At 53.2% G+C, this 27,587-nt stretch overlaps 12 protein-coding genes across 12 annotated transcripts; 6 read left to right on the plus strand and 6 right to left on the minus strand.

The window, feature by feature from the left end:
* Positions 1 to 458: 458 nt before the first annotated feature.
* Positions 459 to 830, minus strand: Z519_06121 (uncharacterized protein; the record flags this gene model as incomplete). The annotated part of the gene is made up of 1 exon (XM_016763861.1): positions 459 to 830. The coding sequence occupies one exon, from the start codon at positions 828 to 830 to the stop codon at positions 459 to 461; it is 372 nt and encodes a 123-aa protein (XP_016620185.1).
* A 282-nt stretch (positions 831 to 1,112) lies between these two features.
* On the minus strand, positions 1,113 to 2,545 carry Z519_06122 (uncharacterized protein; the record flags this gene model as incomplete). Its single annotated transcript, XM_016763862.1, has 2 exons — positions 1,113 to 2,260; positions 2,308 to 2,545. 2 exons carry the CDS (start codon positions 2,543 to 2,545, stop codon positions 1,113 to 1,115), a joined length of 1,386 nt encoding a protein of 461 aa, XP_016620186.1.
* A 1,141-nt stretch (positions 2,546 to 3,686) lies between these two features.
* Z519_06123 (uncharacterized protein) lies at positions 3,687 to 4,933 on the plus strand (the record flags this gene model as incomplete). The annotated part of the gene is made up of 4 exons (XM_016763863.1): positions 3,687 to 3,695; positions 3,748 to 3,858; positions 3,914 to 4,511; positions 4,560 to 4,933. 4 exons carry the CDS (start codon positions 3,687 to 3,689, stop codon positions 4,931 to 4,933), a joined length of 1,092 nt encoding a protein of 363 aa, XP_016620187.1.
* Positions 4,934 to 5,876: 943 nt separating this feature from the next.
* On the plus strand, positions 5,877 to 8,635 carry Z519_06124 (uncharacterized protein; the record flags this gene model as incomplete). Its single annotated transcript, XM_016763864.1, has 3 exons — positions 5,877 to 5,912; positions 5,975 to 8,497; positions 8,573 to 8,635. 3 exons carry the CDS (start codon positions 5,877 to 5,879, stop codon positions 8,633 to 8,635), a joined length of 2,622 nt encoding a protein of 873 aa, XP_016620188.1.
* A 1,008-nt stretch (positions 8,636 to 9,643) lies between these two features.
* On the minus strand, positions 9,644 to 11,603 carry Z519_06125 (uncharacterized protein; the record flags this gene model as incomplete). Its single annotated transcript, XM_016763865.1, has 2 exons — positions 9,644 to 11,532; positions 11,597 to 11,603. The coding sequence occupies 2 exons, from the start codon at positions 11,601 to 11,603 to the stop codon at positions 9,644 to 9,646; spliced, it is 1,896 nt and encodes a 631-aa protein (XP_016620189.1).
* Positions 11,604 to 12,408: 805 nt separating this feature from the next.
* Positions 12,409 to 13,425, minus strand: Z519_06126 (uncharacterized protein; the record flags this gene model as incomplete). Its single annotated transcript, XM_016763866.1, has 1 exon — positions 12,409 to 13,425. One exon carries the CDS (start codon positions 13,423 to 13,425, stop codon positions 12,409 to 12,411), a length of 1,017 nt encoding a protein of 338 aa, XP_016620190.1.
* A 1,592-nt stretch (positions 13,426 to 15,017) lies between these two features.
* Z519_06127 (uncharacterized protein) lies at positions 15,018 to 15,479 on the plus strand (the record flags this gene model as incomplete). Its single annotated transcript, XM_016763867.1, has 1 exon — positions 15,018 to 15,479. One exon carries the CDS (start codon positions 15,018 to 15,020, stop codon positions 15,477 to 15,479), a length of 462 nt encoding a protein of 153 aa, XP_016620191.1.
* A 902-nt stretch (positions 15,480 to 16,381) lies between these two features.
* Z519_06128 (uncharacterized protein) lies at positions 16,382 to 18,399 on the plus strand (the record flags this gene model as incomplete). Its single annotated transcript, XM_016763868.1, has 2 exons — positions 16,382 to 16,562; positions 16,589 to 18,399. The coding sequence occupies 2 exons, from the start codon at positions 16,382 to 16,384 to the stop codon at positions 18,397 to 18,399; spliced, it is 1,992 nt and encodes a 663-aa protein (XP_016620192.1).
* Positions 18,400 to 18,701: 302 nt separating this feature from the next.
* Z519_06129 (uncharacterized protein) lies at positions 18,702 to 20,318 on the minus strand (the record flags this gene model as incomplete). Its single annotated transcript, XM_016763869.1, has 1 exon — positions 18,702 to 20,318. One exon carries the CDS (start codon positions 20,316 to 20,318, stop codon positions 18,702 to 18,704), a length of 1,617 nt encoding a protein of 538 aa, XP_016620193.1.
* A 1,263-nt stretch (positions 20,319 to 21,581) lies between these two features.
* Z519_06130 (uncharacterized protein) lies at positions 21,582 to 21,830 on the plus strand (the record flags this gene model as incomplete). Its single annotated transcript, XM_016763870.1, has 1 exon — positions 21,582 to 21,830. The coding sequence occupies one exon, from the start codon at positions 21,582 to 21,584 to the stop codon at positions 21,828 to 21,830; it is 249 nt and encodes an 82-aa protein (XP_016620194.1).
* Positions 21,831 to 22,427: 597 nt separating this feature from the next.
* Positions 22,428 to 24,177, plus strand: Z519_06131 (V-type proton ATPase subunit B; the record flags this gene model as incomplete). Its single annotated transcript, XM_016763871.1, has 5 exons — positions 22,428 to 22,523; positions 22,585 to 22,669; positions 22,735 to 22,790; positions 22,841 to 23,002; positions 23,053 to 24,177. 5 exons carry the CDS (start codon positions 22,428 to 22,430, stop codon positions 24,175 to 24,177), a joined length of 1,524 nt encoding a protein of 507 aa, XP_016620195.1.
* Positions 24,178 to 24,860: 683 nt separating this feature from the next.
* On the minus strand, positions 24,861 to 27,209 carry Z519_06132 (uncharacterized protein; the record flags this gene model as incomplete). The annotated part of the gene is made up of 3 exons (XM_016763872.1): positions 24,861 to 26,562; positions 26,647 to 26,809; positions 26,966 to 27,209. The coding sequence occupies 3 exons, from the start codon at positions 27,207 to 27,209 to the stop codon at positions 24,861 to 24,863; spliced, it is 2,109 nt and encodes a 702-aa protein (XP_016620196.1).
* Positions 27,210 to 27,587: the final 378 nt, after the last annotated feature.

Consider the following 27,587-nt stretch of genomic DNA (forward strand, 5'->3'; position numbering starts at 1 on the left):
GAAGGGAACTGGGGCCCTTCGCAAAGTCATGAACACAATGCAATGCTATTCAATGGGGTCACTGGAGTGGAATTGGATCATCATCGTCGTCAAAACGAACAAAAGCATCGGCGCTGCACGGCGAGCTTCAGCACAGCGAGGACCTGGATACCAGCGAGCATAACATGAGCATTGAACAGTGAGCATTGAGCATATTTTCTTTTCTTTTTAGATGGCATCCGTCAAAAGTCAGGTATGAATGAATGAGCATGGATTGTTCTCGTGAGGGCTATAAAGCGCTACAATGAAGATACCCGTTCCACCCTCCTGCTCCCTCCCCCAATTGGACCCTGTTTGATGGTATTACTAGGTAGGGAATGGATCGCCGCCCGTGAAAAGGCTAAGGATAATCTGCTTCTCCATCCCTGCTCTCCACTGTTGCCCGTCTTAACAAGTGTCCCAGCTTCGGACCCCAAGAACTACCGAATAGCATCCTCTCCAAATCCAATCTCATCCACACCGAGGCTTTCACACCATCCCTCCAGCACTCGACTCCCGCCCAGGACACCCTGCCGGCGGCCCAACCCACGCACTTTCCTTCCTTTACTTCTTCCCGCCCAGATCTCAAAGAACTTGACCGTTTGATCACAGCATGCGATAATGAGACTTCCTTCCTCTTCTGTCCGGCTCGCTGGTAGCTCACCACGTCGAGCATTTCCACCATAATCGTCCCCTAATCGTCTCTCACCGGTCTGTACCGGCCGTCTTCTGGGTATCACAGGTACAGCGATTCGCTCAGGGCTAGGTGCGAGGCCGCGACGGTTTCGAGGACCAGCCGTCTCCATTGCCATCGTTGCAGTTCTTCTTCGTTCCGCTTCCGTTTCTTGAACCGCTTCCCATGAGGCAAATCCCCTGTTAACCCTCCCATTCTGTGTTCGAGGTGGGATAGGGTCATTGGGTCCGCCTGGGTAAGGTATCGCCCACAGCGCTCGACCGATCTCGCCGTTCTGCTTCCTTTCCCAGGGAATGCTAACCACACATTCACAGGTTGGCCAGCTGAAAACGGCTATTCTGATTTCATGCTCAGGTTGCGAGTACCCAAACGTCGCAACGATCTCGCGTCTTGTTGTGCTCTACACCAGGCTCGTGACTTGCGAGAAGACATTGATCAAGGCTAAAGCCGCTCCTGATCCTGTGTGCCAAAAGTGTATCTGGCGATCATTACTTCCACCCCCAGTCGCAAGCAGATTCGGCTGCCACGGAGCAAATGCAATGGCCTTAACAGCTGCGGTGTGATAGAAAGGATGAACATGGGCATTAGCTTGTCCGGGGATGCTAGGATCCACGAGTGCATTGCGAAGGATCGACGCATTGGGATAACCAGGCGTCTGAAAGGAGGTTGTGGAAGGAGAACGACCGCCTGCCCTCCCCCGGCCCGGAGGAGTCAGAGGTGGTGTGTCCATGCCAAAATTCTGCATGTTGTTGGCTGATCCTGTGTTGAAGTTCGAGAATTCTCGGTGGCTTGTCGATCGGTATCTCTCTGGCGAAACCGGGGGCGTGGGAAGGCCAAGATCATTGAATATAGCTAACGCTTGGTCCAGGACATTCTGGGAAACATGTCTCTGATAATCTGCATGGAGAAAGTCTGATGGGTCGAAAAGGAGAGCCCGGTTATCATTGCCACCAGAGACAAACTGCATGCCATCCAGAGACCACGCGAGACCACAAATGTTCTGGGTGTGGGCGTCGAGTTTGGCCAGTAGTGTCATGGACCCGGGAGCAAACTCTGGCCACTCTAGCGAATAATAGTAGATCATGCCAGAGTCGTCTCCGACAAGCAAATCTTCGCACATGACCATGTCATTCCCCGTGACAGATCGTCTCTGCGTCTCGACAGGTTTGAATGACACGCAGGATGCTGCACAAGGGTGAGGAGCATCGAAACGAGGTCTTATCTCCAGCAAACTCCATAATGTGACTGTTCCGCTGTTCTTGGCGACGGCTAAGATCGCCTTGCCTCCCTTCTCAGACGAGAAAGCTAAAGAAGTCACAAAATTCGTTGGTCGGCTTGGGGGCAACGGAGGAGAACGCACACCATACTGTTCCGTCCAGAGATAGACTTTTTGACCTAGGGCGACAGCTAACGAGTGACAAGTCCGACTGTAGGCGAGTATAGAGCAATAATAGTCGTCTTTGAGATTAGGGGCGTCAAGAACCCGGAAAGGGACGGTTGGAATTGCTTTGTCGCTTTCGAGTAACCCGCCAGATTTGAACGCGATATCTGCTCCAAGGTCAGGAAGCGAATGAGAAACAGAAAGAGACACATACGCCAAGATTCCGCATCTCGGGCCCACACGCTGTTTTTCCATACAAACGGACTGTGTTCGGGTTTCGCGTTGACATCCTTCTCTTCCACAGTGGGATTCTGTAGCAGGATCCGAGCTGCTTGATCGATGTCGAGAGCTAGCGCTAGGCGGCGTTCATGAGCCACAGCCTTGTCGTCGCGAGTGGCATGATCCAGAAATGTAGCGGTATGCAATGGAGCAGTGCTGTGGCTGCCTAGCATCCCACCTGAACCAGATGGTATCCTCTGCAACTGCCACTGTTGAACGGGCAACCTGCCTCCCACGGTCCAAAATCCTGAGCTGATCTGGCGGAGAGACGTTGTTGCTATGCTTCCATCAATGTGGGCGGGGGCGGCATCTCTTCCGTGGACAAAGGAGGGAACATATTGTGGAGGACGCAGGCTATAGACATTTGGAGCGTTTCTTTGCCTAGTTAATGCCCGGGCGCGTGTGTCACTCACAGAACGGAATGGATTCACAGTATTATCTCGTCGTCGCTCGTTTCTCTCTCGGCCTCGGAGTAACACGGGAGGTTTGCTGGTCTGGTAAGAACGTCTCTTATCCACGTGAAGTGGTCTTTGAGGGATGAACCGATCGGGCGAGGTGAACTGAGACCGAATGCGGACAGGGCTACCAACGCTGTGGCTTCGTCTTTGCTAGGGACGGGACCTGGTTCGCGGCAGGATCTGGGCAGGATGGTCCTCAGAGAACAATCTCGACGTAGATTGGTGTTGGGGAAGGTGGGAGAGTAATGGGCGTCTTCTTATTGAAGAGTCATGCTCTTGTAGTTCAGGAACCTCGGAAGGGATACTCACGTCTTCGTCCGTAAATGAGGAGCAAGGACTCGTTGACAGTTCTGAACTGGACATGTCTGTGATGGAGGCGATGCTGTCCATGAGGAGAGAGGCCCGGTTGACAGGAGCAGAAATCCAGCGAGGATTGACCCAAGACAAGAATGGTTTGAAGAAGCAGCCCGGGCCTCTTTTCTCAAGGAGCTCGAGGTAGATCTCCGTGCATCGTGTGGTGGAGAGAACCTCCTCACTTCCCGTCACCCGCAAGCAACAGCGAGAGCGTCAACTCGATCAAAGTGTAATGTAAGAGATGCGCCCACTACCTGTATCTATGTTAGTGAGAAGCCATCACTTGTCGGTAACTGTGTTGGTTGGTATGGATGCTGGGTGGTTGAGGGAAGAAATAATAGGTCGTTAAGTTTGGGGCCTGGAATTTGGGTCCGACTCAGCAAGGCGTTTGTTGGTTTCTGACCTCCATCGTTCTTTCACCTCACCACATCCACATTCGCTCCTCCTTCCGCATCGCATATTTAAGAGAGACGACGCTCTGCCTTTGATCTCCTTCGCAATCATGGCCAGTGTAAGACGCAGAACTACGTGGGTGCCATAGCTCCCAGTTGACTTGGTGATAGCATGGTGTGCCTCGCACAGCCACCCGTGAGGAACAGACGGCAGAAGCACGGCAAAAGGAGCTGAAAGAAATCTCTCAATATCAACAGCTGGTGGAAGAAGTCAATGCCAAGGTCTCTCAGCCAGCCTCGGACAGTTCAAGCCGACGATGCTGATGTCGATTGTGAGCAGGTCGCTGCAAAGGAATTCACCCCTGGATTACTCCAACAAACAGCCCAACTACTGAAGAGGAATCCCGAGTACTACACCATTTGGAATCATCGTCGCCGCATCTATGTCAGCGAATTTGAGGATCTTGGAAAACAGACAGCCGCCGGTGAAATGGACGAAGAGACGCGAGTCAGCCAGGTACTGGATATCATTCAGCTGGACTTGCAATTTTTGTTTCCTCTTCTTCTGAAATTCCCCAAATGTTATTGGATATGGAACCACAGGCTCTGGCTCCTCGAACAGTCTACAGCTCTTCTTCCCGCTTCAACAGCTCGAAAGATATGGGAAGAGGAGCTCGTATTGGCGGGCAAGATGCTCAGTCGAGACAGTCGAAACTTCCACGGTTGGGGCTATCGACGAACCGTGGTGCAGTGTCTCGAGAGCCCGGCTTTACAGGGACACAGTATGGCACGACAGGAATTGGAGTATACGAAGAAGATGATTGGAACCAATCTCTCAAACTTTTCAGCCTGGCACAACCGGACAAAGCTCATCCTTAGGATTTTAGACGAGGAAAAGGCCACTGATGATGAACGACAAAAGATGCTGGACGAAGGTACGTGGCTCGTGTCGCGAGGATGTCGAGAGATGCTGATCGGCGCAGAGCTTGAATTGATCCATAAAGCACTGTTCGACCCCTACGACCAGTCCCTCTGGTTCTATCACCAAAACCTGATGTGCACATTTGATCTCGACCAAGCGGCGAAGAGCATGGCACCAAACCTGTCCAATGAGCAGCGTTTGAAATACATCGCATCGGAACAGGACTACATTGAGGAAGTTCTGGAGGATGCCCAAGATTGCAAATGGCCGTACCAGGCATTGATCGAGTGTACACTGCTGGAAAGCAAACTGAAAACGGGGCTAGACGAGGAGGACCGGCACAAAGTAACCCAGTGGCTACAGAAGCTCCAAAGCCTCGATCCTCTAAGGAACGGCCGGTGGTTGGATATGGAGCAACAGCTGGGCAAGCAATAATGGCGGCTGCCATCGACTAGGCATGTAATATGAAATGAAAGCAGCAGAGAGTGCTGTACAAGGATTGAATAATACGTGTCGCCCTTTTGACAGATGAAACACGCCCCCATTGGAAAGGGAGCCGCAAGGACTTTTGCGGGCTGCGGACCCCCTCTCTCCCATTTGCGGTCCAGTCAAACAACGGCGTAATGGGGCTAGATAAAAAGGGGCAAAGGCATTGGCAATGGGAGCCGATGGGGCTGGTGCTTAATGCTAAACACGCCTTGTGCCCCTGGACCTGACAATGGGCGCCCGGCGGGCTCAAGCAGGCGAGAGGGTATGGGAGACGCGCACGACAGGATCGTAATGTGGTACAATTGCAGACGACAGAAAAAAAGAGAGAGAGAGAAAAAAAAAGGACAGTTTTTCCCTTCACCAAGATCCTCATCTGAAGTCACCCTGATTTCCTCATGGACAGCACATTTGTGCTTGAATCCTAATTGTCAAGTGTCTGGGGCATTGGTCCCTCTTTCCGTTAACTGTTTACAAACCTGAAAAAGTTGCTTGCCTCCGCGTCATCTAAGAAAAAGTTGTCATACGGTCTTTTCAACTCACCCGACTGCCTCCATTGGGTTTCGCAGGCATCGAGGCAGAAGAACTCGACTTGCAGACTCCTTGTCCGTCCTCACCATCTGTCGATATCACCGAGCACCCCCAAACTCTACTCTCCTCCGGGTTGCTGACTGGCGGCGGTGATATCTGACCCTCGTTTGAAACTCCACACCTGACCTGTCGACGCTCCCTCATCGCCTACAACCCCCAACGCGCTCCCTAGCTCAACGGATAGTCGATACTTCCACTGTCTCTTCCGAGCTATACGCCACGAGTACTACTACCTAGTTATCGGTCGCAGTGCGGTAGAGGATGATATGAGCATGCCTGTCGGCTGTTGAAGCAAATCACCATGGCGAACAGTGCAGACAATCAGGACACTGACGAGGTAAGGCGACTGACCCCCACCCCTCGGCGTTGAGATGGAGCATCTCTTCTGACCAAACTTAGAGATTTGAGGATGCCACCGATGTCAAAGATGAATCGCAACGGGATTCCTCCCACTCGGATCAGCCTCTGCAAGATCCTAGGAACTCCAATGATCCTCAACCGACGTCGAACCACGATGAACAATCTAAGGGCGGGCAAAGAGAAAGCAGCGGAAGCTCAGGATCCAAGATACCAGATATAACCACCGATACAAGCGCTGTGGATGACTCCCACGACGCCCAGCAGACACCTACGTTGAAACCTCCCGAATCCTCTACTGAGACTTCCGGCGATCCTTCTGAAAAACCCCTCCCTCCCAAGCCTGCTACTCGCCCTTCAAGATTCCAAGGCTTCTCCGCTTCCCTCCCATCGGTGCCCTGGGGACCGCCTCCTCCCAGAAAAGCCTCAGACGCTCGAGCGCCGTCTCCGCAACCTCCGCAACCTCAGTCGACGTCCTCCTTTAGCCGCAAGGTCACCACTCCTTTCGGCTGGCTGAGCCGAGCAACAACGGCTCCAAAAGAAACTCGTTCTCCCCCTTTACCGTCGAGATCACAACTTGACACGCGGCGGAATACGGCAGCATCAGCATCCACTCTCGGCAGCAACGCTGATTTGACGCTAAAGGCGCTAGAAGAGACTCAAGATGGATCAAGCGGCCAGAAACCTTCTAGAGCGTCTCTCCGTGAACAATTCAAAATGCTCCGGCTGCGGGAAGAAGCAGGCATAACAAACCTAGAAAGTGCGGAACCATCTGAAGGAGGTGCGATAGCAGGGCTCATCGGACGGTCGGCCAGCTTAGGTGTTGGAATTGCCACTCCAGGGAGCGTTGGCCAGGACGAGAATGTTGTCTCTACTCCTGTCATGTCTCCATCCTCGCCCATGGTTGAATCACTACCCACCAATCCAAACCTGGCCCCCGGGACTGTGGCAGGCGTGGCAGCAGCACCAGCAGATACAACTACCCCCATTGATTGGGACTTCTGGCAAAACGTCGTCAACGAAGGTCCGCAGGCTGTTGCTCGGACAAGTCCTGATGAGTTCACCCAGGCCATCAGTGGTGGAATCCCACAGACCATCAGACCGGTGATATGGCAAGTGCTGGCAGGCAGCAAGAATGAGGATCTGGAAGCCGTCTATTGGGACCTCAAGTCCCGAGGGCCACATTCAGAGGCGAAGGAGGGCATGCCCAAATCTCCTTTACTCAACGGAAATGTCAACGGCAGCGCCAAGGAGAAAGAATCAGTGGCATCGTCGAGATCATCGATAAGATCTGATCATTCAACGCCTGCCACCAGCTCCAATATAGGCGTCGCATCCCCCTCGTCTTCCCATGAGGCAACAGACCCTGTGAGCACTGCCCGTCTTCAGACCCAACTGGCAGCAGAAAAAGCGAAAAAGGCCAAGGAGGATTCTGCAGCAGTAGCAAAGCTGGAAAAGATGATTAAACGAGACATGGGCTCAAGGACAAGTTACTCAAAGTATGCGGCAGCAGCAGGTCTACAAGATGGATTATTCCACGTGTGCCGTGCATATGCCCTCTTCGACGATGCCGTCGGATACCCGCAGGGCCTGAACTTTATCATCATGCCTCTTTTGTTCACAATGCCGGAAGAAGAAGCTTTCTGCCTCCTTGTTCGATTGATGAACAAATACCAACTGCGCGATCTTTTTATCCAGGATATGCCCGGATTACATTTGCACCTTTATCAGTTTGAGCGGTTACTGGAGGATTTGGAGCCTGCATTGTATTGCCATCTCAACCGCCGAGGTGTCACCCCCAAGCTCTACGCGACACAGTGGTTTCTGACAATGTTTGCATACCGGTTTCCACTTCAACTAGTCATGCGAGTGTATGACTTGGTCCTCTGTGAAGGCCTCGAGGGCGCGATTTTGAAATTCGGAATGGCTGTCATCCAGCGCAACGTGGCCACGCTGCTGGCAATGCAAGATATGCAAAGCCTCACAAACTTCCTAAAGGAAAAAATCTTCGACGTTTATATCGATGCCACACCTTCATCCAAATCAATCCTGGAATCGGGATTCTTCGGAAGCTCAGGCGGCTCTGACACCGAGGTTTATCGAGCGGATCTCCTTGTCCAAGACGCCTGTGCGGTTAAACTGACGCCCGAGATGCTCAATCGATACCGGGAGGAATGGGAGACAACCACGAAGGCGGAAAAAGCACGTGAGACCGAAATGGAAAATCTGAAGACTGACTGTGCCACAAAAGCCGCCCAGATCCGCTCGCTCGAGCAAAGGGCGGAGAAATCTGACGCAGAACACATTGAGATTGCGAATGAGCTAGTCCGCCTGAAAGTTGAGAACACCGAGTTACAAGACCGAAATGAGAGCTTGACTGGACAAGTCGCCGAGCTGAAAAAGGTCGCTGAAAGTGAGGCCGCAAATGTCGAAGAGAGGCTACGGGCGGGAACAGAACAGGTCATGCAGCGTAACATCGAGGTGCAGAATGAGAATCGCCATATGGAAGAACAAATGGCCGAAATGGAGCGGGAGCTCGTGGAGATAAAGATGAAGTATGCTGAGGTGAGCAGGCCCTTTTCTGTTTTGATGACATATACTCTGAAACGGCGAACGTGGACTTCTAACATTGACGAATAGCTCAATGCCGAACACGACGCGCTCAAGCAAAAGTGGAACGACTTGAAACGAGCCCTCGAATGAGAACAACTTCATGTCTCCCTACGGCCGATGACTTCCTTTGCAAGACTCCGCCGCAATTCCTTTGGCGCCTCCGAATCAACACAGGCTTTAACTCGCTTTCAGTTTAAACGATCTGGTGGGCCAACGCTCATCATGTGCATTCCGCTGACGGTTCGTGATCCTTATGTGCGGCCTTTCTGCTTTCTATACCCCAAAGTCATGAATGATGGAAACAAGCATAGCGCTGGCGATATATGTGTGCGCTGCAACTGCTTTGACAGTAAGGCACTCGGATCGTTCCGAGTAACTTTCGATGTTTAAGAGGGATGGGTCAAGAGTAATGTTTTGCCTTGGAGACGCTCAACTGCGATTGGAGGCTTGGCCTGTGTCTGGAAGAGGCAGCAAGCATCGGATAGGCGTTGAACTCCAGCAAAAGGCTTGGGTCGGCCCGTCACGCTGAGCAGGTCTGCTTTTACCGCCCCCTTAGTCTATCGGCGCCATCTCTGCTGTGTGTGGATGTCTGGCCCCTGAATCCGCCACTGTGAATTGATGAATGGAATTGATGACCCTTTTTGATACTCTGCACAAAGACGCGAGGAACGGACTGACTGATTCACATTCAAACTATATCAATTGTATTGAATGATTGGCACGAGGTTTCCAAGTACCTTGTAGAAGCGGTTGGTAGAGTAGACGTTGTCAGGACTCAGGCGAGACCCGGAGTACATGAACTCGGTGTCGAAATGACATCCCACTCCGCCTTCACGTCGAAGCAGCAAAATGGTAACCATGTGCTCCTCGCCCCATTTTTTCCCATTCCGTACAATTTCGACATGCGACAAACAGTGGTAGACGGGAATACGGAGTACCGAGTAGAAGGGATGAAGCAGGCAAGCACCTTGCACGCGTCGTCGCGCCGGGAGTCTCCGTTTCTTTTGTCTGGTATATGATCGTGTCTACTGTAGCATCTAGCATCTACATAGCACCCACAATAGCACCCACCCGCATAGCATGTACATGGTCATCATCCTACAGCCTGACCCTCCCGGCCTTGAGATCTTCCCACTCTTTTCTAGTATAGGGCTCGTACTTTGTCCCTCCCGGTGGGAGCCAGAACATGCGGTCGTCAGGCCTGGCGGCTTCAATCTTGTCGAGGTCGACGCCCTCGGCGCGCAGACGGCCCTTTTGTAACTTCATGGTCCCCGTGTACTCCAGCTGCGACACTACGCGGAGGAAGATAGGCACGGCGTACCGCGGCAGCGTCGAGAGCAGGTGAGAAGCTAACTCCGCCAGGTCGAGCTGGTCGGGCGAGGTGATTGATGAGACGGGCACGATGGCGGCGCACCCTGCACGTCCGTCCGCATGGGGCACCTGCACACCGTACACGTTCGCTTCGGCGATCTGGTCGAATTTGCCCAACACATCGGAAACTTCGTTGGTCGAGACGTTTTCGCTGCGCCACCGGAAGGTGTCGCCCAGGCGGTCGACGAAATATACGCACCCGTCGGGATCTTGGCGCATCATGTCCCCGCTGCGAAACCATAGATCTCCCTTTTGAAACAGGTCCCGGATCTTTCGTTTGTCGCTGGCGGATTTGTTCTTGTAGTACCCTGCGAACACCGCGTCCGCCGTGGCCGGATCCATCTTGTGCACCACCTCGCCGGGTTCTCCATCTTTGCAGACAATGGCGAAACCGTTCTTGTCGCGCAGGATCTCTTCGGTGTCGATGTCAATCTTGACTCTCTTCTCATTCGGGCCGTTCATAAGCTTCCAATATAGCCCACGCATGGCGATTGCGTTTCTGCCGAATTCGCCCCTATTCGCGTTGAAAGAGGCGCCGAGGCCGTCCGTAGCCGCATACAGCTCGTTTATCGTTTCGATTCCGAAGCGCTGCCGGAAGTTTTCCCACACATCTGGACGCATTCCATTTCCCCATGCCATTTTCACGTTGTGTTCTTTGTCCAGCGGACTAGGCGGTGCGTTGATGAGATACCGGCAGAGCTCACCCACGTACTGGAGGATGTCAGCATTGGAGGCGCGGACTTCTGGCCAGAACGTCCTGTGGGAGAATTTTCGGCTGAGGACGACGGTGGATCCGGCGAAAATTGAGGGCGTCAGGCACAGACCGTGCGCAGCGCCGTGGTAAAGTGGTAAGCAGGTATACATACGATTGTGAGGTTTGAGTTTGAGATACAGAGCAATGTTGCGGGCGGTGTTGAGTTCGCGGCCACGAAGCATGATGACACCCTTGGGCATCCCTGTTGTGCCCGAGGTGTAGATGAGACCCCCAAGTTCGGTTGGCAGAATTCCTTGATGGAGGGATTTGGGGATTAAAGTGGTGTCGGTGAGGGACGAGAAGAAAGGTTCGTCGTAGTAGACTATTTGGATGCCCGAGGCCGTGAGGTCTTCTTCGCATGGCTGTACCAGATCTTTTGTGGCGCGGTCGGCGATCAGGTACCGTGAATCGCAGAGCTTGACGCAATGTGTGAGCGGGCCAGAGGTCAGATTGCAGTTGATGAAGGCGGGACAGGCATGGATGGCTTCCACGGCGAACCAGAGCATGAGATATTCGGGGCTGTTCCCACCGTCCAGGGCAACGACTTCTTGAGGTTTGATACCCAAATCTTTCATCAGCCAGTTGGCGACCCTGTGCAGGTCATTGAAAAACTGCTTGTAGGTCCAGGACCGGTTCTCGAAGATGAGGAAGAGATTGTCTGCGTTTTTGCCCGTGGCATGTTCCTCAAAGATGTGGTAGATGAGCATCTTGTTCTGCTGGTACCTCTCCATGGTGAAGGCCATGGCGCTCTTCTGGCCGGCGGCCAACGAGCCTGAATTGAGGTCATGGCGAATGAGGAATTTGGCATCGAGGTAGGCAGCGGTGGCCAGGCCACCCGCAATGGCCGCTGCTACGGTGGGAACTGGAGGTCATGGTCAGTAGCAAGCACGGACAAACGAGGGTCGGAGGGCTGAAGATGGACTCACGGCCCATTTCACAGGAGGTGCTGGAGCAATAGATCGTACTTGGACGACAGGGTAGCTAAGAGAAGAAGCCATGATATATCGACTTGTACAATGAGGCCGATCCTGCGAGTGAGATGGAGTCGAGTTCTGTGACGGCCGCGTTACCCGCGATCCTGCCGAGGTCCTGCGAGGTCAATTGTAAGAGGGAGCTGGAGGGAGCCAGAGGGAGTAAGCTACTAAGGCTCCGCAGCTGTGTCCTTGGCACTGACAGAGCTAAACCCAATACAGTATACAGCACGGGGGGGTCTCAGGTCTGGGGTTGGGAGCTCGGTGGGAAGCCACCGAGAAGGCTGGACGCTGGAGAGATACTGACACGACAAGCCATGTCAGCCGCCCGCTTAATTACGCGTATCACTCCGAGGTCCGAGGGGCCTACGCAGCATATTCCATATCTTCGCAGCACATACTGATTCCAATGTGTTTTGCATTGCTATCTCTCTTACTCTGGGGATCAATCCGTGGCGCTGTGGTGCATCCATTCATTCCTCCTTCCCCTGTTGATTCCAAACGGCTGTACGGACGCTGCACTCATCTCGAGAGCCTGAGATCGTAGGCATAACCATGCCACCTGCAGCATCTACCTCCTGTATCCAACCTCGTTGCTTGCACTGCTTGAATCCAAAACAATCAAAAATCGTCAATTCATGTCGTCGTGGTAGTCGTCATGACCCATTCCAAGCCCCTCGTGTCAAAGAAAGAGTATTCATCAACATCACCAACCACCCCGTGCATTGCGGGGCCAACTATCCTAAGTCCACCTCCAAAGTGCTCAGTCAATCCAATGCCGTTCGCCACCACACGGGGTATTCCTGCCACATCTCAGCCTGCATGCTTTCGTCGTACCACATCTCACTGCCAATAGCTGGAGTTCCGACAAACCCGTCTCCCTCATAGAACACCATGGCTCCTTCTGTCGTTGCCAACTGCCATTCTGGAACAAGAGGGGACTTCCACTCACCAACTTCTCGCATCAACTCGGCTCCCAAAAACAAGTTGCCGAGGGCCTCGAACTGCGGATCTCGATCCATGTCGGCATTGCTGACATAGATCTCGTCAGGTCGAGGACCCATGCAGAAGATAGGGCCAGCTTCGTCAAATGGCAACTGCCTCAAGAAGACCGGCTCTCGGAATGGGCCTGAAGGCTCGACAGGAGCGCGAGGGGGAGGCAGAAAGCGACCACACTTTGTCTTTGCGAGCATGCTTTGCCTGTCGTCGCCGTTCCACTGCATTTCCCCATTGCTTGGCCACCTGGCCACTTGTCCCAAGTATTCAGCCGACCAAATGGTAGGGAAACCTAGCACGGGGCTGAGTCCGTCGCTGAAAATCTTGCCATGCTCGCCAAAGACGGATTTGATCTTACGCTGGGACTTTTCGATCTTTGGGCGAGCTTTGATTTGAGCCTTGAGCATTTCACAGTTTCTCTTTTGCTCAGCCTCGGCCAATGCAAGTATCTCCTTCTTGTGGGTCAGCCACTCGGCAACAGTCTGTGGGAAGATCTCCGACGGCCGTCCACTGGGTTTCGCGTTGGCCTTAAAATGTTCGGGGACAAAGTGGCGCACGCGCTGTTTGACACGTTCATACTCCTCCTTGTCTTTGACTGCCTGGCTCTTCCATGTCACTGAGGATGTGTGAGAAGGGTTCTGGGATGGGCCAATTGCAAGTGCGTGTTGCTTCTTGCCGAAGAATGTCTGGGTCGCTAGTTCCTTGCTGTCGACGCTCGCCATGTCATCGAACGTTACCGACGACAGGCGGTCCAACGAGACTCGCTTCCCTCTTCTCCGAGGACGCATGATTGTGGAGGTGTAGGATGATTGGTGGGGATGGAAAATAGAAGGTGGGTAGGTCAAAAATGGTTGGTTAGGACGAAGGTGTATTGGGGGGTGGAACTGGGAGGAGCGGTATCGGAGACAACCTTGGAAGTATTGAAGTTCTAAGCCCCATAGGACGCAGTTGACGATGAGACGTGGTTGGTTTGAACGCGGGGTTGACGGTGAAGTTTCACGCAAATTCACTGTCCAGGCCTCCGTTGTCGTTGTGATGATGGGGGTTGCGCGGGACTCCAGACTGACTCCAAGGCAGGATCTCGGTACCTTCGATATTCAACATGCGGATCTGACGAGATTCACCCACTGATTGTGGAACTGGAGGCCGCCGATTACAACCCCGCAACGAGGCAGTCTTGTGATGGTTGGTATGGATGTCGCTATGGCCGTGTACCAGCACTGCCTTAGATCAGCGTCACCGCGGGTGTCTCTGGGCCGGCAATAGTATGAGAGGTGATATTGGCGACACACATCGTTGTGCTGAATGAATCCTGTCTGAGGGAGTCGTTCTTTATATCATTTATGAAAGGTCGTGTTGTTATTGTGTCATATTCCTCGAGGTTGAATGTCTCTGCTTGTCGCGCGGCCCCAGTTCGCGGGACAGAGTCACAAGGCGTTGGCACCCTGTACAAGGATGACTGTCAATATCGTCTAAATGACCACCATTGAAGCAGGTCTCAGCTTTGAATTGTCGACTGTTTGCCGTCGCCCATGAAGAACCTGGGAGAAGACTTTCATATGGAATTCGGCAGGTCTTCGGACAGGAACTACTGAGCTGGCTGCATCTGCATCACTTTGACTATCACTTAGAGTGATCATGCCATGGCCCGGTCCGAGCAGGAGAATCAGCATGAGCAAACGAGTATTGGAAGGCATGAGTGACGCCTGCACAGAGGTGAAGGCCGAGAACAGTACCACAACACCAGTGCTGAGAGGGTTTCGCAGGTGGTGACTCCGAATTCCCAGGAGTTCCGAGCACATGAGGCTATATCGGGGTCCACACTAGAGAATGTCTGGAGAGCAGGAAGTGACGGATAAGTGACGTCTAGCAAACAACATGGAATGAGATGAAGGACAAAGGAGCCATGTAAGGCTAATGAGGGACCACAACTTTCAGATGCAAAAGAAGGAGAGTCCGGCTACTCAAATCGGTGGTTACTTTGGATTCCTATAGAGGAAGTCTGCGGTTCGCTTGGGTCCCAAGCATGATGTTTGGTGTTCAATCTCCATGTACCATCCGCTCCCTAACCTTGCCCCTTTTACAGAGGCAGGACAAAGGGACAAAGCACAGAAGTCTCGTCACCCAACCCTTGCGAGCATGAATGAAGAGACTGGGATCTTTGTCACGATGACACTGGGAGATCAGAACGGAGCGAACGCAGAGGGAACCTGGACGTTGGTAGTTGATAGCCTCTCACGTGATGACACGCCGAAGTACGGTGAAGCATACAAAGTATTATATCCGTCATACAGACACGACGCGTGCCATGTCTCACTGACTGTCGATTTGTCTCCCGCAACAACACAATCCTCAGAATCTTCAACCAATACAGTACGCAATGCCAGCAGTCGAGCTGCGTATAGCTGCTCCCATCCAAGAGACAAATGGCACAAATCCCAACCCACTACCATCCATTCTGCAAATACCATCAGGACTGGCCATTGTGGAGATCCAAGGCAAAATCCATGGGCCCTTCCAGAATCTAGCAACAGATGATTCGACCGAGTCGACGGCCATCCACGATATAGGGCGACTTGAGTTTCCGCTGTACAACCCCCAAGAAGCCAGCGAGGGCAAGTGGACGAAGAAAGTCTACCTCTATGTCGGCAAGCATCAGAGATTGACTGGAGAAGTTAAGAAGTTGGCAAAACCGTTGGCAGTCCTTCGGAAAGCTGATAAGAGCGACCCAAGAAGTGATGGCGACGGCGACGACGACGACGACGACGAGGCGTTGGAGATCGTGGATGTTGTCAAATATAAGCTGCTGTTCAGTTCGAGGCCGGAGCCCGTCGGAGAGTGACGACGTCAACATGGAATGTTCAGGTTGAGTGGGTTACCTCCTCTGCGCATCAACGAGGAAAGACTCTGTGAGGAGCATCTAGGACGCAACATGAGCCAGGCATCTAAAGGTGGTTGAGGAACCTAAGACGAACACACGACATTGCCAGTCCAAACCCCCTCCCCCCGGGTTAATCAGAGGTCTGGCCCATATCTTCCGGAAAGCGCCGAAAATGCCCTTGAGGACGGACACATATTGGTCTCTGGATAACAAGACAGGGCTGTCGATGTGGGAGTACACTCTGCAATAACGAGCCAATCAACAGCGCAGCCTCTAATCGGGCCTTTTCTGCCCGAGGTTGAAGCATAGCTTTATGCCAACGACTTGATTGCTACGCCAACTCCACCCAATGCATTCCTGCTCCTTACAGAAGGAGGATAGCCCCGCCATACCAAACTCAATATGATCCAAGCTTAGTCGGCTAGCATTGTTCGATCGGTCGGCGGCCTTGTCTCCATTCCTGAAATCGCTGGCTTGGTGCCAGAACTCCAAGGGCCCTATAAACTAGGTGTTGCCCTTGAGTCAATCATTCAAACCAGCATCATGTATTTGAGCGGTACTTTGTAAAAGCTCGCTTTAGTTAACGTCGTGTGCAACAGATCTCTCGCTCTATTTTATGACCCCCATCGCCACATTTAGGGCTTAGTTGGCTTGAATGGCTGCACAGGGTATACAGTCACCATCCTCTAGTAGCATTGCTTGCACTGCGTCAATAGGCAGAACAAGCGAAGGGCCGATAAGTGCCGATCCATCAACTTCTGAATCTATACATCCGCCTACTTCACCGTCACCAGCCTTCCTGAGATGGCGCCCCCAATATCACTTTCAAGCAAATCACGGCTGGATGAACGATCCCTGTGCCCATGGCTACGACGCATCAACAAGGCTTTACCATTTGTTCTTCCAGTGGAACCCTTGTCGAAATGAATCTGGATCAGTTGTTTGGGGATCAATGTGTTGGGGGCATGCTATCTCAAAGGATATGGTGCACTGGAATGTATCTCAAGCACCGGCAATCCAACCAGGAGTCACTGCTGAAGAATGGTATGATACAAAAGGCTGTTTCACAGGTTGCTTGATTCCCACCAACTCGGATGGCAAAGCTGGAGCTAGACCACTGACCGTGTTCTATACGGGAGTGAGTCGATTGCCGCTGCACTACACTCTGCCTTATATCCGACAGACAGAGACGCTGGCCGCTGCGCAATCATTAGACGGCGGTCAAACATGGACAAAGGTCACAAAGAACCCGATCCTCCTAGAGCCCCCCGCCGCCCTTGACGTGACGGGTTGGCGCGATCCGTTCATTGCAACCTGGCCTGCGATGGCCAAATTACTTGGCCATGGCAAAAGCCAGTTCTACGGTATGATCTCTGGAGGCATTCGGGATCGCTCACCCACAGCATTCTTGTACGCAATCAATCCATCGAACCCGGCAGAATGGACATTCCTCAGTTGCCTGGTCGAGGTTGGATTGAGCCATTCCACATCCCGCTGGAGTGGTGATATGGGTATAAACTGGGAGTGCGCGTGTTTCATGACCCTCCAAGACGGGCACGACGGTGAAAGCAGGCACTTCGTCATCGCGGGCTGTGAGGGCTCAAAGGCAGGTTCTACGCACTGTGAAGAGTCATCGTTCACACAATATCCGCAAAGTCCCACGAAATTTCCCCGTCCAGAAAGGTCCTTGCAGTGGATGTGCGGAGCCCTTCAAACTACAACCGCGACCACCCCAGATACTGGCCATCGATCAACAATTCCGAAAATGCACTACAAATTTGGAGGCCGCTTCGACTATGGCCTTCTTTACGCCGCCACCACCTTTCATGAACCCCTCAGCGACAAACAGATTGTATGGGCATGGGTCACCGAGGAAGACTTGCCGCAACACCTGGTTGATGAACAGGGGTGGAGTGGGATGATATCCCTGCCTAGAGAAGTTGGTCTTCTCACCGTTCGCGGTGTCACAGGGGTCTTGAGAAGTCGGTTGCAAGATATCACATCGATGGAGTTCGAGCCGGAAGAAGAGTCAGGAAAGAGGGAGCAACAAACATTTAGGATCCGCACATTGGGCATCTCTCCCGCCCCGTTCCTTCAATCTCTCCGCAACAGCGCGAGGGAAATCCGCCTGGCGGGTCACTCACTGCACCTCACGTCTGAAGGCGACATGTTCATGGACCTCCAAACGAACCGTTTCGAACTTGTCTCCAAATTCTCACTATCCCATGCATGCAAGAGGATTGGGCTGAGCATATTCCACGACGGCGGCCATGCACAACGAATGCAACAGAATGAAATATCCCCTCTACCAAGCTCCGAGCCGGCCACGAGGACGACGATCTTGTTCATACCCGAGAGCGAAACTATTCGAATCGATCGATCTGTCAGAGATCTCACCGACATCATCCACGACGATGGGATAAACACGACCCCCGAGACTGCACCGTTTACTTTATTCACATTCCTCCCTGTTGGCGAGGACGGTGACGGTCACCTCGAGCCAGAGAAAGAGACAGAGACAGAGCCAAAGATTGAGGACTTGGAACTGCACGTCTTCTTCGACGAGTCCGTGCTCGAGGTCTTTGTCAACTCGCGGTGCGCGATCGCGACGAGAGTCTATCCGTCGGGGAAGAGGTGTTTGGGCGTGCGGTTCTGGGCAGAGGACGCAGAAGACGAGGGCCAAGAGAGGAAAAGTTCTCAGATGGCGGAAGAGATAGAGAGCAGGGGCACCAGCTGTACGACGCAGCTGCGATGGGAACAAGGAAGCGCGGCTCCCGAAGGGGAAAGCGCGAAATCGCACAGAAGATCTGGCAAGAGGGCGTCGTCGTCAAGGTCTAGGCTCTTGCACGCGGTGGCATGGGACGGCTTGCGAGCTAGATAGATATCAAGGGCTACCTCCTTGATGCCACTGCGGTTCAGGACTTGAAATGATCGCATGATCACTTGACTATCCGATCAAATCCGTTGACTTTGGAATGGATCTTTCTGTTCGCGACAACCTTTCGATCGGCTATCCTTACAATGTTATTATATCCTATACGCCTCGTGCCGGAGGCCCCTTTCAAGTCTATTTTCCAGCGAAGCGGGAAGGTAACAACTTGCTGCTCTTAGGCTTAACATGATAACAAATGTTCATCACAAGATCGAGGACACGGAATCGCCCAGATATTATCGGTGCTGGTTCTAGAACGTCGGAACTAAGGGTGTCAACCTGGGAGGGAATGTCGACGGCGGTGGGAGGTTAAAACCATCCGCCTTTGGGACACTGGTACAACTGGCTCTGCGGTTTCCCGTTGCAGCGCTGCTCCAGTTGGAGCCTCCTGCAGATTTCGAGTAGGAAAAAGCCGGGCCGTCTCGGTGCTCGTGGTTCGGTCTGTTTGGCGCTTTTTGACTGTAAAGCTGTGCTTCATAGTAGTCTTTTCTGCAGCTGCTCCATCTCTTCTCCTCGTCGGTGGCTTTGTTGAGTCGCCACACCATCCAGCCAGCCCACACACCAACGGTGATCAATGTTAGTAGCAGACAGCATAGGAGGTAAATCCACCATGCTTTGCCCACTTTTCCGTACCCGACGTCCGGTCCAGTAAAGTCAAAGATTGTAGTGGAGAAGATGGCCGAGACAAACGTTCCCGGAAGAAAGATTAGGGTCAAAATCGAGATGGTTTTCATGGCGGAGCTGTCCCGCTTGCTAGCCGCAGCGATCTGTCGTGCCGACTGTGCAACAGAATAATTCAAGCGGCTGTCCCGTTGGTTGATCAGATTGAACAAGACCGGGCTTTGGTTCTGTGTGACCCGGACCCAGAATTCCACCGTCCCCTTCTGGCATTCAAGTCTGCGGAGGATGTCGTGGACACACTCGAATACAGCCGGCGAGCGGACCTCATCGGTATATGACTCGAAGATGGCCTTTAGACCGCGAACAAGCACCATGTTGGCGTAGTTAAAGTGGTAATTCTGACTGAAGGCATATTGCAGGCTGTAAAGGTCTACGTTAAGTTTCGAATATTCCTGGTCCGGCTCTCCGTCAAAACCGAAATAAGCGATATAGTTGCGCATCCCTGGATTCATGATGCCAAGACGGGAGGCGATATCAAGGGCATCCCTGGAGTGCCTATCGTTTAATAGAACACCGAGCTGATCAGCAACATTTGCCAGGATAAAGCCAATAATGATCGCTGGGTCCAAGAGGGTATCTTTGGTGCAGCCTTCCAAGTCTGACAGTATTTTCTCTGCCTCTCTGTCTTGGACCGAGCCGATGAGGCACCTTGCGCCCGACTGGCCGGTCAAGTCGCAAATGAGCAGGCAGAAGAACGTCGCCTCCGCTGCTGAGTTACTGAATAGGATGTTGAGTGATTTCTGACGCGGCTGCTCCGAAGCATTCGGGGTTAACACAATTTCGCCATCATTAACATCGCGTTCTTCCACGCAATACTCGAGGATGTCGGCGGCCAAAGTCGGGCACTTCTTTAGCAACTTTGATGGTATTTGCCACAACGCACAGAGATTATCGAATTCTTTGGTGGAAATGCTCAACGGCGGACCCAAACCTGTGGCGTATCCCGACACAGTCAAAATATGGAAGTCAGAGGTGCTATTTCGATCCCAGAGTGACTGATCACAGTCTTGAATAGACGTCACGATATGTGGTTCAGCTTTTTGCAAGCCACTCTTGTTGAGAATGTAGTGCTGTAGGCTGGTCTCGAGGCCGAAATTGAATGGTAATGACGCAGCGGACGGGCAAGGCTTATTGCTAGATCGAGAACTCGTAGAGGAACAAGAGCTCCCGGGATTTTTGACTCTCATATCGTTCCAAAATCGAGCTGTCGTGGTGCTCAATGCAGACCGTATCACCTGCTGATGCTATATGATGCGGGAAAAGAATCTAATGCCTGGAGAATAGCATAGTGAAAAGAGAGCGCCTTTGGAGTCTTACGAACAATTAGTAGACGGTCGGGGCCGGGGGCCGAAGGCGTGGGAATGTCCCTGATGTGGCTGTGCGAGGCTGTGCGAGGCTTGGCTCAGAGCCAAGATCAAGATTCCCCAGGTGTTATTGGAGGTACAACCGCTCCATCGTTGACGGCGCCTCTGGGAATGGAGCTGGGTAGCCCGAGATTCGCTAGGCTGCATATAACCAGGTATCTCGCCCTCCGTCCTCCGCACCTGTTTTCAATGCTGGCAGATGCAGGTGCGACTCACCTTTTCAAAGTCTCGGCCTTGGGGAAGTCTGCCGTGACTGCTCTCTGAATTTGTTGTATCAAAGCTTCAGTGGGCCGGATTATGCAAGTATGGAGAGACGATGTTGCTAGGCAAGCCTGCATTCGAAGGGGATAGGCCGTAATGTGGTCGTGAATTGAGTGGGGAGACGTCCAAGACCATGCTCACTCACTGGGGATTCGCCTTCTACGAGCTCTTCTCCCTGCCTAACCAGGCCCCGCACGTTCGGACAAGACGCATTCGCCGTATGGTCCATCGCTGAATGTGGAAATAAACCGAAGTTGTCGAAGTGGCCAAGGACTCAACGAAAAAGGTTATAAGATGGCGGGCTCGCGGCATAATGCTCGACACTTACCTTGCACCGAAAGCGAACTAAGTCGACAGCGAAGAGGTACAACGTTGAACTGGAATACGCACCAAAATGGCCTCGAATTCACCTTCAAAATGCTGCACTATCGGTCACAAGCAGTAATGAGTCGGCCAGACTTGACTCTTGCAATCCTTCAGGTGATGTTTCTTGAAGCGGTACACCTTCTGATAAAGCGATCCCGGTGGGCAGTTTCGACGCTTATGTCGCCATGCCATCCTAGGAAAGACCAACCCCCACGCAGCGATTCTTTATCTGGCCGACATCTTGGGTAACCCAGAACGCGAATTGATGGCAGACAAGCTCGCTGACAATGGATATCTTACCTTGCTAGCGGATCTGTTCAACACTGATTGTCTGCCACCGACTGTGCGCGAGGATTTCGCCTTTGTGGGTTGGGTCAACAACGGCACTGACCGGAAACAACCCTCATACCACTGAGTAGGTTAACCCGATCGTCCAATATTGCATCGACTACCTCCACAATGACCACGGCAGACAGAGGATCGGAGCTGTTGGGTACTGCTTTGGGCGCACAACATCTTTGTCGTTTCCTCAAAGGAGACGGCCGAGTTGATGTCGGCTTCTTAGCGCATCCTTCACTTGTCTCTGAGGAGGAAGCCGAAGGTATTAATGGGCCCGTTTTGATTGCCGCGGCAAAGGATGATTTTATTTCCAGAAGAGAACAGACGTTTGACCGAGAGGCTGCTCAAGGAGACGTTGTGCCCATATGAGAAAACGCTGTACTCGGATGTATCCCAGGACTTCGTGGTCAGATCTGACATGAACTAGAGAGTGGGGAAGTGGGCGACTGAGGCTGCATTGAGGCAGGCCATGGATTTCATGGAGAGTTGGCTGCTGGTCGATGACGGGAATGGGAGGTTGTAGATGATAGATGCGGACAAGGACTACTCGATACCTCGTCGGGCGGTGGTGGCTGCGGTATCTCTGCAGATGCTTGGCTGCGGGATGGTGATTAGTGGCTTCGTAGTGACCGCATCGCCGGCTGCCAGCTGCAGCTGCAGCTAGTCTCCTCGCCTCGTTCCCTGCACCAGCCGAGCAGCCAGTTCTTTGTGGTCTCCCACTCATCGCTGAACTTTACTCTCGCTGTTCTTCTGGTGTTCTGGAGAAGACAGATCCCCTCCGATCCCTCGCCCTCTCGTTAGTTGCAGCTGTTGCTCGCCTGCGCCATCGTCCCTCTCCAATTCGTCCGTTGGCCCTGGCTGGGTGCTGAGGAAGCTCTTCCCTTTACTTAGCCAAAGAGTTGCTTCTATCTCTCACATTTACCCTCCACTTCTGCCATCGTCTCTCACCCCCGCCAGGCCGTCAGAATGGCCGATCTAGATCATCGAATGGCTTCCATCAAGCCCAGGTTGAAGTACAACACAATTGGCGGTGTCAATGGTCCTCTGGTCATTGTAGACAATGTACGTCGAAGCTGCGGCTTGAAGCTCTCTGGAACTTATCGCTAACACACGGCCCTCTCAGGTCAAATTCCCAAGATACAACGAAATCGTCAGTCTAACGCTACCTGATGGGTCGACAAGATCTGGTCAAGTTCTCGAAGCAAGAGGTGTGTTGGCTACAAGGTGCAAAGACTAGGCAAAGAGGTCGGCAGGTTGACCTTTGTTCCCGCAGGAAACAGAGCCATTGTGCAAGTGTTTGAAGGCACTCCCGGCATCGATGTGAAGAAGGTGAAGAGTCTATTGCTATTCTACACGACATGATGCTTATTTATTTGCAGACCAAAGTCGAGTTTACGGGCCACAGTCTGAAGATTGGTGTCTCAGAGGACATGCTTGGTCGCATCTTTGATGGGTCAGGCAGAGCCATCGACAAAGGCCCCAAAGTGCTGGCAGAGGACTATCTCGATATCAATGGAAGTCCCATCAATCCATACTCCAGAGTAGGTCTGTTGGGTTTTGCCTGCTGCCTCGATTGCTGACCTGGGTAAAGGTTTACCCCGAGGAAATGATCTCGACAGGTATCTCCGCCATCGACTGCATGAATTCGGTCGCGCGAGGCCAAAAGATCCCCATTTTCTCCGCCGCTGGTCTGCCCCACAACGAAATCGCCGCCCAGATTTGTCGGCAGGCCGGTTTGGTCAAGCAACCGACCAAGGGCGTCCACGACGGCCATGAGGAGAACTTCAGTATTGTCTTCGCCGCCATGGGTGTCAACATGGAAACCGCACGTTTCTTCACCCGAGATTTTGAGGAAAATGGCTCAATGGAACGAGTCACGCTGTTCTTGAACTTGGCCAACGACCCCACCATTGAACGTATCATCACACCTCGTCTCGCCCTGACCACCGCAGAATACTACGCCTATCAACTCGAGAAGCACGTGCTTGTCATTCTCACCGACCTGTCCGCATATTGCGACGCTCTTCGAGAAGTCTCGGCCGCTCGAGAAGAAGTCCCTGGCCGTCGTGGGTACCCTGGTTATATGTATACTGATTTGTCCACCATCTACGAGCGAGCAGGTCGTGTGGAGGGGAGAAACGGTTCCATCACGCAGATTCCCATCTTGACCATGCCCAACGATGATATCACCCATCCTATCCCCGATTTGACGGGATACATTACCGAAGGGCAGATCTTCGTGGACCGTGGATTGCACAACAAGGGTATCTACCCACCCATCAACGTCCTGCCTTCTCTGTCCCGGCTCATGAAGTCCGCCATTGGGGAAGGTTTGACGAGAAAAGACCACGGTGACGTGTCAAACCAACTGTACGCCAAGTATGCCATTGGCCGTGACGCCGCCGCCATGAAAGCCGTCGTCGGTGAAGAGGCTCTCAGCGCGGAAGACAAACTCTCGCTGGAATTCTTGGAGAAATTTGAAAGACAGTTCATCTCCCAGAGTGCGTATGACAAACGGTCTGTGTTTGACAGCTTGGAGATTGGCTGGAACTTGCTTCGTATCTTCCCCAAGGAATTGCTCAATCGGATCAATCCCAAGTTGTTGGATGAGTTCTATGCGAGAAAGGCACATGGGAAGAAGAGCACCAAGGACACCAGGGACAATGAGGGTGGAAACAGGCAGGTGAATGGGGAGGCAAATCTGTTGGATGATTAAAACGGGCCAAACGGGTGGGGGAACATCTCGTCGAACAGAGGGATCAAGTCATGTCACCGGCCTGGTTTGGAGGTTGAGGACGGCGTATTCTGAGCGAGTAACTGTGTGTGGTACGGGGCGCCCCGATATGTAGGTCTTTGCGCCGTTGCAACAGTAATTGTCCGGGTGCAGGTAGAAGACGGCCAGGACGATATTACTTGGAGTCTGCATATACCCCCTAGAGAGCTGTATCGCTAACAGTGCAACAATGCCACACTATGCCTCCTAGTCTCCCTTCTTGGATCCGCGAAGCGTAGCCCGCGTTCGTTTAGCATGACCTTCTACACACATCCTGAAAGTTCCATGAGCCAGCGCCCGCAAGAATGTCAGCTAAATAATCTACAATGTAACACTAAACTACATATACTCTGTAACATTAATACCAATAGCCCATGTCGAACCAGGTCCATATAGCATATAATGTAATGTAAAGTTCATGTAATGTAATCTAGTGCCGTATTACTTACTTCTTATGCCCATGTCCACGCCATACAATGCAATGCAATAGAATAGATAGAATAGATAGGATGGGATAGAACAGGATAGAGTGCAACCGTCCTTACAATGCAATGGAATGCAATTCCAAATCCCCACACGTCCAAAACTCCTAGATTGCGTCCAGGAGGGAAGGGAGGAAGGATTTATTACAGCTCGCGCGTCTCCTGCACCGTGGACAGATTCCTCTGCACCTGCTGCCGGCTCGGGGTGCCGTGCAGGAGACGCTTTCTCTCCGCTACTGCTCCCGGGGCGCCGGCGTCCTCTGACATTGCGCTCCCCATGCCCATACCCTTGCCCATGTCGGCATTGACGCCGGTGGCGCCACCTGCACCCGTACCAACACCGACACCGCCAGGGATTCCGCCAGGGGCACCAGAACCGGTAGCGGGGCCAAACCCGCTCCCTACGCTAATGTTCCCCGGTCCATTCGTGCTGAGCATGCTGTTGGCACTCCTTGCGCTGCCGTACGCAGACCGCGGCGGGCCCAGGAGCGGTCGTCTCTCATCGTTCGCCCCAGCGGCAGTGGTAGCAGCAGCCTGGGCCGCGGCGATGGCTCTCTCCCGGTGTAGCGCGCGGCCCTTGATGTCGACGTACATGACGAGGGTGACGCCGAGGACGAGCCCGGCGGTGGCGAGGCCGAGATTGATGGGCTCGGGGTCGTCTTCGAAGACGTCGTGCAGCAGGGCCTGCAGCGCCGACTGGGTGAAGGTGAACAGGCCCGAGAGACAGATGATGGCGCCGTAGACGGTGCCGAAGGTGGCGTACCCGAAGATCTTGGCCGCGTAGTCGGACATGGCGCTGTAGTACAGGGGACGAAAGAGCACGAACAGCGTGACGTTGGCGTAGGCGGCCCAGACGGTCGGCACGGCGCCCAGCACGCCGATGAGCGTGCTCAGCAACACCAACAGATTCAGAACGGCAACTGTAGAAGTGTAGTCCAGCAGAGCGCCGATAAAAGGAACGGTGACGATACCGCCGATGGGCAGGGCTAGGTCGAAGAATTCAATGATCCGTGTGGCCTCCTCGACCGAGTCGAGCATGTACGAATACTGTGTGAAGATGGTGGCGATGAAGAAGTTGAACCGCGCCATCTGCAGCACCGTGAACAGCGTGATGAGCACAAACCACGGCGTGCGGATCTGCTTGCTCGCGGGCAGACCGTGCAGGATCCCCCACACGCCGCTGTTGACCCGGATCTGGTCTTCCTTTTTCTCGTGTTGGTTCTGCTGGGCCGGCGTGCCGAGCAAGTCGTTGATCGAGGCGATCGACTGGCGACGCCTATTCGCCCTCTCGGCCCGCACCTGCATGATCTCCATGGCCCCCTCGAGCTCGTCGTCGCTGTCATGCACGTCCGTCGTGGGGTCCTGCGCCTGGTCCATTTTCTCGGTTAACTCCCCGCGGGTCTGGTAGCTGTGCGACGGCATGATCGTGATTTGGGACACGAGGATGAAGATCGGGATGACTAGGTAGACGGTGAAGATCTGTCGTAAGGTGATGGCGCCGTGGGTGTTTTGGTACAGGATGCGGAAGATCAGAAAGACGCTGGCCGAGGCGTCAAATGCGCCTGTGACCAGCGCCAGGATGAGACCTTGGAATCGGGGAAATGCATTGGACAGGTGAAAACTGGGGACGAACGTGAAAGTCCCGCCTAACGCGAGGAGGAAACTCGCGACGATGTAGGCGTCGAACGGGAAATCTGAGGCAAAAGCCACGCACACACTTCCCAGGGCAAGAAGGATGGCGGATATAATGCCGCAGACGCGTGGGCCGTAGCGGTCAAGGATGCTGCCGACCAGGAGAGCAGAGATGTTTGTGGTGACGGAGGCGATGACGAATGTGAGGTTCAACCTGATTACAAGGTTCATGTCAGGTCAGGTCAGGTCAGGTCATCTAGCTGGGCCACAGACCACGAATGGGAAAACCCCCGCCTACCTTTGGTCTTGCATATAGCACAATGGTACATTCTTTCGCAGTTCGTCTTCGGTGCAAAGGTCGCGATACGTGCCCTCGGCCAACAAGATGGTTTTGAGAGCGTCGAACCCAAAGACAATTCCCGACGCCATGACACAAGAGACGACGCCGACCAATACCTGCGCTATTCGACCCCGAGTGATGCCATCGTTAGCTTCCCATCCCTATTCGATTCTGATTGCATCCCGCCAGACAGCTCTTTCTCATCTTCTTTTCCTTCCTTTTCTTCCTTTGCTCCCCTTTCCCAAGACAGATCATCTAGTGAAGAAAGCAGACTTACCTATCCTCATCCCCCGAGACACCTCGTACGCCGCAATGGGCTCCAACTTCTCCGGCTGCCCCGTGCCCTTGTCCCCAGCGCCCGGCGGGATGGGGTCATAGCTGATGGACAGGGCGATGCTGGGCTGGCGCGAGAGTCTGTGGAAACCGCTGAGCAGGCTGGCGCGGTCGTCGAAGGCCACGTCGCCGGGCTCGGGCTCATGGTCAATGCCTTCGACTGAGGAGACATGTTGGGCGAGGGACATTGGTGGGTGGGTGGCTTTTGAGGAAGCTCGGCAAAGTGATCAAAACAATGATACTAATGGCGATATAAAGTGGTGAGGATATTAGTGATGCTGAGGATTAAGGGGGGCAAAGACAGTTCACAAGGCTGAGCAGAGCGGATCAGAGTAGTGAAGGAGAAAGGCCTTTGTATCTAATGCAGATGGTCGACGGGGTGTGTTCAGATGTTGCTTGCCGAGTTGTTACTGGTGCCGCCACAGTATGGAAAAGCTTAATGCAACGCCGATTTGACCCGGAAATCGTGTTCCGCCAATGATGATGCGCCCTGGAAGACGCCACCACAGCTAATATGGTGCGCGCATGATGTCACTCACCACTATATAAAGCTTGGCACTTTGGGG

The sequence above is a fragment of the Cladophialophora bantiana genome, assembly GCF_000835475.1.
Source record: "Cladophialophora bantiana CBS 173.52 unplaced genomic scaffold supercont1.8, whole genome shotgun sequence".
NCBI classification, from domain to species: Eukaryota; Fungi; Ascomycota; class Eurotiomycetes; order Chaetothyriales; family Herpotrichiellaceae; genus Cladophialophora; species Cladophialophora bantiana.